Raw genomic sequence first — 13,103 nt, 5'->3', positions numbered from 1 at the left:
AGTCCAGTTTTCGTTTTTTTTTTGCTTAATTTTTCGTACTGCATACCTTTATGTGACATTAGCATTTTCAATAAGAACTCAATTTGGTCGTATCGATAGTAAAACAAGAATTCGATTTGGGATATCTAGATAGATCTTCAATATAGGTATAATTTGAATGTAAAAAATCTCCAATTCTTTATTTATTACTTTCTTCGAGAATGTGGTACATATTCTAGCCAATCAATAATTACATACTGAGATTTGAACATTTTCGTTAAATGCTCTCGATTTATGCAAATGTCAGAGCTACTTTTCGTATGACCTTTAAATCGTCACCAATGGACTTTCTTCGAACTGTCGTATATTCCTATGAAAACTTTGCTTGTGCTAGCGTCGTAAATTTTGATATTAAGATTTAGATGTCAATGTTGCTGCAGCTGTTGTCCATATTGTAACATAAGTTTTCCATCGAAAAAAAAAATCTCATTGCTCCATCGTCAACATTTGTGGAAGCGGATTGAGAACAACATAACCATACGAGGAAGTTGTGTTAATTTCTCTATAAAGATGATTTTGTCATCATCATCATAATCATCGTATTGGAAGATTCTAGACCATCAAATATTTTTGGAATAGGAATCATTTAATCTAACGTGGGCCGTGTTCTTCTCTTCGTTTTACATGTAGGCGATACATTTAAAGTTCGTTTTGGAAATTTCACATTCCCAATACTGTTTTTCGAGTGATGTTTCAAAAACAAATTCTCAATTTTCCATTCATGTCGAAAAGTTTTAGCAAATTGCATTAATCGAATTTAGAAGTAAATGGGTCATAACACCTGTTAAGCTCTCTTGTTCTAATGGACTTGTTTTGTTGTCATCCATCCAGCATCTCTTGAGATCATCAATCTTACTTTGTTGGACTGCCCATTGAAATCATTGTTTGACTCATGCTTATTCGTTTGACACAGTAGAACATTTGTCTTCATGGGTGTCATCATCTTTTGCCAGGAGAAAAGAGCCCAGAATATGCCTCAAGTCAGGGCGTAGCAAACGAAAAAAAAAATATTCAGTAAATTGACTTCAATTGACAATTGGTTTGAATTGAATTTTCAACAAAATTGTTGTTGTTGTGTTGTAGCAACTAAGGCACATAGCGACAGTTATGCCCATCACCCATCGCATCATCACCTCATTGAGCTGCAGATGGTTCATTATTCTACTGCATTACATTTTACTGTGGGCAACAGCAACATATGATCCCATTTTGAAGTACAAATTGGAGTATGTGTAACTTGTTGACAATAGTCCATAATTTATTCAAATCAAAGATGACTTGAAGAGATCATGGTGGTGCTATGACAGATGACTGCATGGACATGGACTATGAGATTGAAATTCGAATATACCATAAACATGTGTGGGGGAGAGGGCGTGAGTTCAGTGGCCTCAGAATTTGTATAACAGCATGTCATACACATTGGTACTTGGTTGCTGTCAGAACAGTGGATAAAGTAAAGGGACAGAAAATATTTTTATATTTCCCATCTCATCACAATGAACTGAATAGTCTAAGTGAGCCTGACAATAAATCGAGCTGCCACTTTAACCTAATATAGGCTGATGTCACCGGTTAAGCATATATCCGACTGGCAAAAAGATGGATACAAAAAGTGTTTGATCAAAAGTTGATATATAGCATATAATTGCTAAACCTCTATATGTGTACAAGATAAATTTGATTTAGAAGTTTACATCTTATCACAAAGCCGGGACACAAACCAGGAATACAAGCCCTGTGCCTTATAGTAATAATTTGAGAAAGGACTTGAACCCATCTTCTCAAATCGGGAAAATCTTCACTGGCATTTCTATTGATTATTTTTTATAGTATGGCTAGTAGAGTGATCAAAAACTGGGGTTCTTGAAAGTAGCTCGGTCTTAAAAACCGGACTTTACCCAAACCTGTGGACGGTGTTTTTGAAACAAATAAGTATATGCCACTAGTACAAATGGTTTTCATAAAAACACTACACCGGTCCACGTAAACGGACAATCGGTGTAAGAACAAAAACCGGTCCACCGGTTTTGATAGCTCTAGTAGCTAGTGATATGTAGTGAAAAACTCCCACAAGTATATTAACTACCCCCATTTCATACTGCAATTGGAGCGAATTGCACAAAACTTTTATGCGTTTTTAGTTTGTATTGTTGGCACAAACAAATGCAAATGGATTTGAAATTCGTCGTTGATAACTTAACATGATGCATGTTTATGCGAGGCCTATTTGTTTTTTTTTCGAACAGACATTTTCTCATAAAATAGCCTATAATTCCCACAGAGGCAGTGTCATGTTGCGGCATGAACATGAACACTAAATTCCTTAATACACTCAAAAAATAGGTTACATATTATTACGATTTTATATGAGATTATTGGACAAGAAAATTAAGGGAATTGGTATCATTAGCTCATTGAAAAAAAAATGCCAGATACCAATCTACACAAACCTAGCTGTACATGTTTTATCGGAAGGGAAGTTTTAAAGATTATTTCATTTAAATGCAATTTCGTTATTTTAAAGCAATTTGTACTTCACGTTGTGTAAATTACGTGGCCTAAAATGTACTGCATAACCCCTCATGTTAGGTCAATATTTGTTTCAGTATAGATAAAGATGTGACTCTGTCCTTACACACAAAAAAAAAATCTGGTTCAATCACGAAATTAATTGATCCAATTATTTTTTAAATTGAAATGTCTTCAATCACATAAATGATAGTATCAATTAATAAATTAATCGAAGACCAATTAAAAAATTAATTGATCCAATTAAAAAATTAATTGATACTATTAATTTTTGTAATTGATTTTTGTTTCAATTATAAAATTTGTCGATTCAATTAAATTTTTAATTGAATATTTTTTAAAACTCAATTAAAATTTTAATTGGAAAAATGTTCGTGAAATTTTTTTCTGTGTACGTTAACATTTTCTTGAAGTAAGATAAATTGTCCTTGCTGCAAAGAAATATATTTGTCACTTACAGACACTTTCTTTACATTGAACGACATTTTGACATTGAAAATATTTTAGAAAAAGAAATAGACAGAATTATTATTTTTCACTTTTAAAGAAATCTTCGTAGTTGGAAGGACAAAAATTGGAGTTCGAAGTTGGAAAAATGGCTTTAGTGCCATACGATATTCAAGGTGGACGCATTATTGGTAAAATTTACAAATTTTAAGAAATTCTGAACTATTTTGACACGAATTTAGTTAACCTATGTGCCCCCCTTTTTGTATAAGTATGTCATCTGTTTTAGTTAATTAAATTATTTAGTTAAATTATTAAATTATTTAGTTAAAAAATTATTAAAGTCATGAAATCTTTCTTAAAACGTAATAATTCCGTGAACTAAAAGATAATTAAATCGGCTTTAGTGAAATATAGGGTTCACTTTTTTGAGTATAGTTTATTTACCACCCACACAAAATTTTTTTTTTTATTTAATCACGAAATTAATTGTTCCAATTAATTTTTTAATTGAAATGTCTTCAATCACGAAAATGATAGTATCAATCACAGTTTTAATTGGGCATAGCAAAAATTCTTGATTAAAAAATTAATTGATTTCATTAGCAAATTTCAATTAAATTTTTAATTGATTCAATTAAAAATTTGATGTTGATGGCAAAAATCAATTAATTTTTTTTTGAAATGTAACTATTTTCAATTACTTTCTGAATTGGCTTAGAGTTTTTATTTCGACTAACAATTGATTGTTTGAAATACATTTTTAATTAAAAATTAAAAAAAAAATGTTCATCGCTTCTTTTTACTGACATTCATCGCTTTTTGTACCAATTAATTTTTTAATTAAACATTTTAAAATTTTAAATCATTGACTTAATTAACTTAATGTTTCTATCTTGATTAAAAAGTTAATTGTATCAATTAATTTATTAATTGGAAAAATTGTCAACCTCAGTTAACTTTTTAATTGGAAATATATTGGTGATATTTTTTCCTGCGCCACTATGACGATGAATATTTTCTTTCTGTGTATTCTCTGAAATTTGCTCTTGGTCAAGATTTTTTGGCACCTTGCCAATTGGATCGAAAAAAAAAACGTTCTATTATCTTTTCCCAAACTACCGGTTGGTGTTTGCTTGTTTCCTTGTCTTTCTATTGTGTGGTTTTTACCGGCCGAAAACACACAAAAGAGGACACACTTGGCAAAATAGACGGTGATCGGTGTGAGAGATGGTCGGCCAGAGACCGACCAACCGCCAGTACATGATGTTTTCTGAATAAGAAATAACATAAAATAGTGGGAAAAACACATACGCCGATAAGCCGATATCTGCAGATGTGTGAGGCCAATGGCTCTCTGGTGGACTATTTAAGTGAAAAGTGTTTGTTCAGTTTGTTGGCTTCATTTTGCCGGTTGTCCCCACATGGTTGGGCCTCCTTTTCTTGCTTCCCACCACTACCATTAGCGACATAATAAAGAAAATACAACAACAACAAAAAAACTCAAAGACAGCTAAATATCTATGACGAATTAGTGAACTCATTTGGTTTTGTGCAATAATGAAATAAAATGCCATAAAACAACGCATATAGCAATGTAAAATGATTTCTATTTCTATGCCCCACACATACACACACTATACACATACATGCGTCTAAGCCTTAAATGTATGGCATAATGGGATTCCTGAAATGCACTAAAAAAAAATAAACAAAGTGTGCCATATCTAATGAATGTAGAACGAGACCCGGTCTGGTCTTCCCTTTCATTTTAGCCACAAGTGCACTTCAACGTTTGGTTCACATCGGCTCATTGCTTTTAACGTAATTTTTCGTAATTTTTATGTGCTTTGTGTTTTTGGTTAATAATAAATCAATCTGAAAAATTCTTTTAGTTTTGGAATCTTAAATGGGATTATCTCTTAATATAATCCTTCCAAATCAACATTAAAAAAAAATCAACGATCAAACAAAAAAACGCTAATCAACAACGAATAAAATTAAGTGCCATTCCATAGAAAAAGAAGAAGAAGAAGAAGAAGGACAAAAATATATAGAAAGTGTTCAAGAAAATAAAAAATAAAAACTAATCGCCCAACAATTTAACTAAATTCAAAGTTAGCGAGTGTCATTTAAAAAATTTTAAAGAAAAAATTGCCATTGTCTTTACTCTGGTCTTATGTTCAAGGCATAAAAACGGCTGTCTAAAACTAAACACCGAGGTGTCTTCATTGGTGCGATTTGATTGAGGACACAAACAGTCGCCATGACATCGCACCCCTATTACAAGAACCGCCTGGGGCTAGATTTAACTGAAACGCAATACGAATCTTCAACAGCAACACGCCGTCGCAGCCATAATCAGAGTAGCAGCAACCACCACCAGCATACGTCGCAGCATTACGAGCATCGCAGTCAACATGCATCACCGACCCATCATCATCACTCACCGACTTCTCCAGCTCGAATCTCGATATCGCCTGGTGGCGCATCGCTGGATCATTATGGCGACATAAGTCCGCCTAAGAAGGTCAAGGCCCAGTCATCGATTCAACCACCGCAGAGTGGTTATGAAGATGCACTGACTCAATTCAAAGGTACCATGTCTGTATGGGAGTATTTTATAGAAAATTGGGATATATTATGTAAGTCGAATTTAGAGCCATCCAGATGGCCGGGCTTAGACACCTTAGATTTGGAAAATCTCAAAGGAATCATGTCAGCCCCGTTTTCTCTTTGTCGTTGATTTGTTGCCATAACCGCTATTGAATGCGTCCGCAATAACCTGCTTGAGCTACAAAATGCCTCCTGAGTTCTTCGTTTTGTTCTAAATGCTTTTGGATTTTCTCATGTTGAGCACAGTGGGATGATTCGATCATGATATATTTGTTTACGAATCCATAAATTAGCTTCAATTATTATCATTAAATTAGATTACTTTACGTAAAATTAAACTACATTTTCTAAAATTAAATTAAAAGTACCTACATACCAATAAAGTTACATTATATGTTACGCTAAATTAAAATAAGTACTTAAAAAAAAAAAGCACCATGGTTTGAATTTACATATTATTGCTTTAATATATTTTGACGTAATTATATTTAACTGAAGTAACTAAACTTAATTATTATATTTTATTTTATTTTATTTATATTCAAATATAAATAAAAAAGTAATAAAATTTTTCTTAGATTTCAAATTTTTTATTTTCTACTAAATTACACATAATTTAGTTAAGTAATAATAATTAAATAATTAATTTTAATTAAATTTCGATAAATTAGACTGCACGTATATCCCGCGATCATATCATGGGGATAGGAAGTACAAAGAGTGCAACCCAATTACCTGCCAGCAGTGCATTTTTAATAATAATAAATATTTTTGTTAGATTAAATCAAATAATTTTTTTTTTAATTTAAAATAAATTGAACACACTTATATTAAATGAAATAAAATTGTAATAAATTACAGTTCAGTTTTTTAATTTAAATAATAATGAATTGAATGGAAAATATTTTAATTTATACTTAATATACAAAAATAATTTCAAATCAATTAAACACATTAAAATAATTTAAATTAAATTTCTGTAAATTTATTAAGTTGAATCATATTATCCCTAATGAATAAGCAATTTAAACTTCTCTATGCACACAAAAAAAAAATTTCTGGTTCAATCACGAAATTAATTGATCCAATTAATTTTTTTAATTGAAATGTCTTCAATCACACACACACAAAAATTTCACGAAAATTTTTCCAATTAAAATTTTAATTGAGTTTTAAAAAATATTCAATTAAAAATTTAATTGATTCAATAAATTTTTTAATTGAAACAAAAATCAATCACAAAAATAATAGTATCAATTAATTTTTTAATTGGATCAATTAACTTTTTAATTGACCTTCAATTAATTTTTTAATTGATACTATCACTTCTGTGATTGAAGACATTTCAATTAAAAATTAATTGGATCAATTAATTTCGTGATTGAATCAGAAAAAATTTTTTTGTGTGCATAAACGATAGTATCAATTAATAAATTAATTGATCCAATTAAAAAATTAATTGATCCAATTAAAAACATAATTGATCCAATTAAAAAATTAATTGATCTAATTAAAAAATTAATTGATACTATTAATTTTTGTGATTGATTTTTGTTTCAATTAAAAAAAAATTTGAATCAATTAAATTTGTAATTGAATATTTTTTAAAATTCAATTAAAATATTAATTGGAAAAATGTTCGTGAACTTTTGTATTATCATAAATTTATATGTGGTAGAGATGTCCTTTGCGGAATGTCAAGATGTTCTTTTCAGTTTCAATTTTATCAATTAAAACCTTTATTGAATTTGACAAATATATGCATTTAAAAAATAAGTATTCAATTCAATAAGAATTCAATTGCAAAATCAGTTACAAAAATAAATTGATTTAACGCATCTTCTGATGTTTCTGTAAATAATTTAAATTTCGTTAAGTTACATTAATAGCTATACTTGTATTTTGTAAATTATACTGAACTTTACAGGAGTTTAATTAGATTATTTTATATAAAATTTAACATATTTTTAAAAATGATTTGAAGTAAATATGGATACGTATTTTGATAAAACTAAACTAAATTACATTAAAAATGCAACAAAATTGTATTACTATTGTTATTTATACCAATACAGAAAAAATCTGTCTGCAGCATCAATCACGAAATAAATTGACCACAATAATATTTTAACTGAAATTCAACAATTAATTTTTCGACACTTTCAATAAATTTTTTAAATTGTTCAATTAAAAATGTAATTGATTTTAATAACAAAACTCATGTTTTTATTTGAGTGCCTCAATTTATTTAATTTCCCTATTATTATCATAATTTTCTTAACCCAATAATATCAATCAATTTTTGTGTCATTAATGGTTAACCAATTGAATGCCAAAAAAAAAAATCCCCCACTGTGCTCAAATTGTAGGGCTCTAAACATAGGATGACGTACGTGCCTGTTGCGAATTTTATGATCATAAAATTCAAGTGAGAAACCGTTTAACACAATTCAACCCTTTTTTTGTTATTGTTTCTTTGTTGATGTTGTATTATTTATTACTTATTTGTTGCTGCCTTCGTTTTTTCTGCACGTTTTAATTTATTTGCACTAAAACAAAATTTGATAAAAAAGCAAAACAAAAAAAAAAATGAAATGAATTGGAAAGAACACATTTGAAGATAGCCTTCTGCTACTATTTTTCCCCCTTTAGGCCAATTCTTCTTCTTCATTGGAAATACGTTACGCTGTTATCATTCCTCGAATGGTGGCTAGTAGTGAATCAAGTCAGTTGACTGAATTTTTATAGAGTCAGCGATGAAGGAACAAATCACTGCCATATCGTTGACGTACGTATGTTGTCGTTATATCTAAACGACCTTGCTACTACCTTCTTTCATAGTGAAACGTAAATAATATTTACTTATTTATTTATAACAAAAAAAAATACAACCGAGGATTGTGGAGTAACTAATTGGCTATTATCACAAATGTATGCTAAATAGCCCGTTTCATCGTAGAATAAATATCACATGAGAATCCAAAGATCGGTACATCGATCGATTGCTTCCTCTACCCCCCAGAAACCCCTTTATGATAGAGCATATGTAATGAGATTTGACGATTTGTCAAGTAAAACATATCGAAGCGGGAACTTCTTATGTCCATTTAATGCGATTATTAGCATTTAAAGATTTATTTTGCTTGTCAACTTATGGTTCATTGTTCATGTCTTTGCATAATTTCCGAATAAAATAACAATTTATGCTAATTAATTATAACAAAATAACATTTCCCATAGAGAGTAAAGCGAACATAAACAGATTTTAAATTTAGTGTGACTTCATCCAATAGATAGATTTGTATTAGGAAGATACACAAAATTAACAAAAACTCGTATCTCACCATCAATGGTGGTGAACATGTGTTCTCACTTTGCTTATAATGTTTTTGTTTTTCAAAATCAGTTCATTCGACCATACCAACTAAGTTGAGTATTGAGTTTCGCTTTTAACAAATCTAGAATGGGAAATAGACTAGCGGGTATCTTTTGATTTCTAATGAGCCAAGTAAACACACTATCGTGTTTAGAATTTAATTTGTACTGTATTAATATTGGAAATATAATTCTTATCTTAATTGAGGAAATCAATTTTGTGTCGTAGTTTATTTCATCTATTAATTTACTCTTACCAAACGAAAAACTGGGGTGATATCCACTGTTATGTTTTGTATTTAGGAATTTTAAGGAATTTCTTATACAATTTATATTGTTATTTTTTTTAATATTACTTTGAAATATTGAGCAAAACCCATTGTTGAAATAACTTTTAATTTGAACATCAATTGCACAAATAATAGTTAAAAAAGTATTATTCGCAATTTAGGAAGATAAAAGCCCATACACGCAGAGAAGGAATATGATCACCTCAAACATGTTTCAAGAGCAAAATGTTATTTTTGTATGGTGACCATGTAACATGTTTGTCACTAAAATGTAATTTTCTCGTCAAATATAACCTACTTGCAGAAATCGGATACATGATTTCCGAGAAAATAACATGGTTGCGAAAATCATGTTACATGGTCACCACCCAAAAATAACATTTTGCTCTTAAAACATGTTTGAGGTGATCATACTCCTCTGGGTGTACATAAAGCCTAAATTGGGACATATAATAAATAGAGTAGTACACAATTTCTAATATTCTCCAAGAAATTTTTGTTTTTGTTTTAACAGTACACTCAAGAAGAAGAGTTTTCTTTTCTGAAGAATGAAAATTCATTTTTTTAAAAGCAAATAAAAAATATTAGAGAGATAATCGTTGCATCGTTTTTCAAAAATTCGAGTTTATTTGCTCTTAGAGGAAAAGATTTTATAAAAAAAAAGAGAATTTCGTTTGTCTAAAATTTCTTTCCAAGGAAATGAAAGTATTTATTTATGTGTAATACTATCTCATAAAATTGCAAAATATCCACACACTGAAAAAAATATTGTCGTGAGGTCAAAGATTTCATGTCTTTAAAATACGAATGCAAATTTTGCATAGCATAGAAGACGCATTTCTCTAATATAAAGTTGTTTTCCTTGTCCAAAAGTCGATAAACTTTTCAATGAAGTCGTATTGTCCTTATAATTAAGTGATTTGAATTAATAATGGGTATCATAACATGAATGAAAAAATGTTTGGGCTAAGGTCAACTTGACTTTAACAATTCAGAAATATTCTTTAAATTTAAGGAAATTGTCTTTAAATTAGTTGTCTTTTTGTATCTTGACTACAAAGCAAAAAATCGTTCAAATATAGGACATGTTTTTCAAAACTTTATTTTAAAGAAGTTTTTTACTTGAAACATAGCATAATTTCTACTGGAAGTCGAGTCTTAATTTGAAAAATAAAGTTGTCGTTAACTCGTTTTTAAAGGACTTTGATAGCATATGAAGAAAAAAAGATGAGAAAGCGAAAAATAAAAATTTGCTTCCTAGAAGCAAGTACACAAAACCCAAATTGAAAAGAGAATTGTGTCTTAAAAGTGTCCTTACTTGTATTCTCCGCTTCTTTGGCTCGGAATCAATACCAATTTTTTTAATGTAAAGACAAAATCTTTGGAACCGGGCATGCTTTTTTTTCAGTGCAGAGCTAAGTGGAATGAAATAATATATATAATAATAAGGGCCAGTTTCTCAATGTCTTGTTATTATTTATCGTGTCGATAAAACAGCTGATCCCATACAAAAATTTTACTAACCGGAGGTCTATCCACCGGTTAAAATTAATCGGAGGATGAGAAACTGGCCATAAGTCTTTGCCTACTTTTGAAGCTTTTTTATCTTTAATGCAAATATCCAATATCTCAGTAAAGATTATTTATTTATGTCAAAAGGGGTTTTCTTTATTTTAAGGGAAATTAGCCTTACTTCAAAAACATACGATTTCCAACAATTCGTGTCCTAAATTTGAAGAAAATAATTTTTAACCACAGGATTATGACCTTCATTTTAATTAAAGTTTCTTTATGTTAAAGAAATTTGTCGTGTAAATTTTGTGGCCTAAAATGTAGGTTGCATAATCATTCATATGAAGTCAATATTATTTTCAGTGTAGTAATGTACTTCACTTTTCTTAAAATGTCGTATTGCATATATTGGGTTTAGACATTTTAGCATCCTGTCTGCTCAAAAAATATGGCTAAAGTGTCTCATAGCTTAATCTTATCAATATGAAGGAAGTCCCAGACCATTCAGAAGAAACTAAATTCGAGTTGCACTCCTTGGTATGGGAGAAAGTTCTCCTTCGTTTTCTGGCATATATGGCTCAATTATGTATGTAATCTTTCACCATGTAATGTTCTATAAAGAGAAACAAACCCTGTAGCAAAATATTGTGTCGACTACTTCGATCCACAAAACCAAGAGGTTTTGATTTATGTTGTCCGTTTATCAAATTGTCAAAAAGAAGCCTTTATATCTATAAACTTGAATGTGGAATATTAATAAAATCATTAGTAATAAATTTACCACTTTGAAACTTCGTATCCATATATCATATGCGTCGATGAATTGGACACTCCCATCTTTAACGTCTACCGATGATTTAAAGATATTTTAAAATCCGTGGTAATCGTTTTGTTTTAAACCAATGTCTTTATTTTCATAAAAATTAATTCCAAAAAATTTGAAATATGAATATAATCAAAGCCTTTGCAGCTGTGATATGACTTAATATTTTTCTTAAAAATGTAATTAATTAAAAACACAAAACTAAATTCATAATCTACCACATAAACCTCTCAGACACGCCATAGTGCTTATTCATAAATTTATGCATTGTTAAATGAATTTTAATTTTGGCATTTCCTTATCCATCAACCAGCAGTCGAATTCTTCTCACGCATATATCAATTTTATCGATTGGATTGGATTGAATGAATTGTTTGTGGTATCTATATTTGGCCACTTAAACCGTTATTAACATTGACCCTGAATATGACCAGAGCCAGGCCACCACATGGTTTTAAATATAATAATAACAATAATGATAACTATAATAAATATGCATACCAAAAATTTAAAAATAAACTATGAATTAAACCTGGACTATAAAATTAGCATGACAATAGCACAAGTTGCACATTAATGTTAAAAATAAATTTGGCGTTTCCAATTTGTCCAATTGATATAAATTTCCATAGCGATAAATGTGCACATGAGCTCACCGCTAGGCTGGGGGACCAATGGGAGGAACTTGTTTGCATGCATGCATGTATGATAGAAAACGACAAAACAAAACATAGTCACAACATCAAAGTTCAATAAAAAAGCCAATGACTTTGTTTAATTAATAAAATATTGTTCTACTTTTTTTTATAAAATATTGAAAATATTAAAAACAAACAAAAAATCAATATTATAAATAGGCAGTGCAGTGGATGTCAACTGCTCAATAGCATTGACTAATTAAATATCTGTTGGACAGTTCATTATGTTTATGTACAGTGGAGATCATAATTTTTTAATCATCACATAGATTTCTTCGATACAAAATATTTATAAATAAATAATTGGTTTAAGAGAATAGAAAAATCAACCAAGTGTCCTTAATCCCCACCAATAGGTGCTCTTGATGTAATCATGCAACTATTGCATTTATAACAATAGTATGCGGCAGCATCCAAAGCCAACCTTACTCTCAAAAAGAACGTAGCCGCAAAAGTCCAATCTATCAAAATTTGAAGAAAATTTTAATGAGGAATGTTTTGCAAAATCTCCAAAACATCAACCATTATTGATAGAATTCTACCAACTGTGGCAACCGTGATTAAGATCCGTAGATTTGGTGGCCATTGTGCGGTAGTAACCCAATCACTTTATTTGTTCAAAAACTGATCTCGTCTGAGAAACCCAACTGCGGTAACTGCCGAAGCAACTCGTTGTCTCTTTCAAGTCTAACTTATTTTGTGAATCGGTGAGCTCTTGCACTCTTTGGAACTTCAATGGTTTTAGTTCAAGCTTATTTTTCTTTTCAATAT

At 29.9% G+C, this 13,103-nt stretch overlaps 1 protein-coding gene across 6 annotated transcripts in view; it reads left to right on the top strand.

The window, feature by feature from the left end:
* The window catches only part of shot (dystonin-like protein short stop), a 272,625-nt gene that overhangs the window by 130,444 nt on the left and 129,078 nt on the right, over positions 1–13,103 (top strand). For 5 of the 6 annotated variants that reach the window (XM_075310679.1, XM_075310690.1, XM_075310688.1 and 2 more), the window contains exon 2: positions 4,914–5,615. The exons of the other annotated variant lie outside the window; for it this stretch is intronic. In XM_075310679.1, the coding sequence (XP_075166794.1) occupies positions 5,285–5,615 (331 nt within the window). In that variant the 5' untranslated portion in view covers positions 4,914–5,284. The remainder of the gene's footprint in view (positions 1–4,913; positions 5,616–13,103) is intronic. 6 annotated transcript variants of the gene reach the window in all.

The sequence above is a fragment of the Haematobia irritans genome, chromosome 5 (genome assembly GCF_050003625.1).
Source record: "Haematobia irritans isolate KBUSLIRL chromosome 5, ASM5000362v1, whole genome shotgun sequence".
NCBI lineage: Eukaryota > Metazoa > Arthropoda > Insecta > Diptera > Muscidae > Haematobia > Haematobia irritans.
The sequence above is the reverse complement of the archived record's forward strand: the minus strand, read 5'-3'. Positions and strand labels throughout refer to the sequence as shown.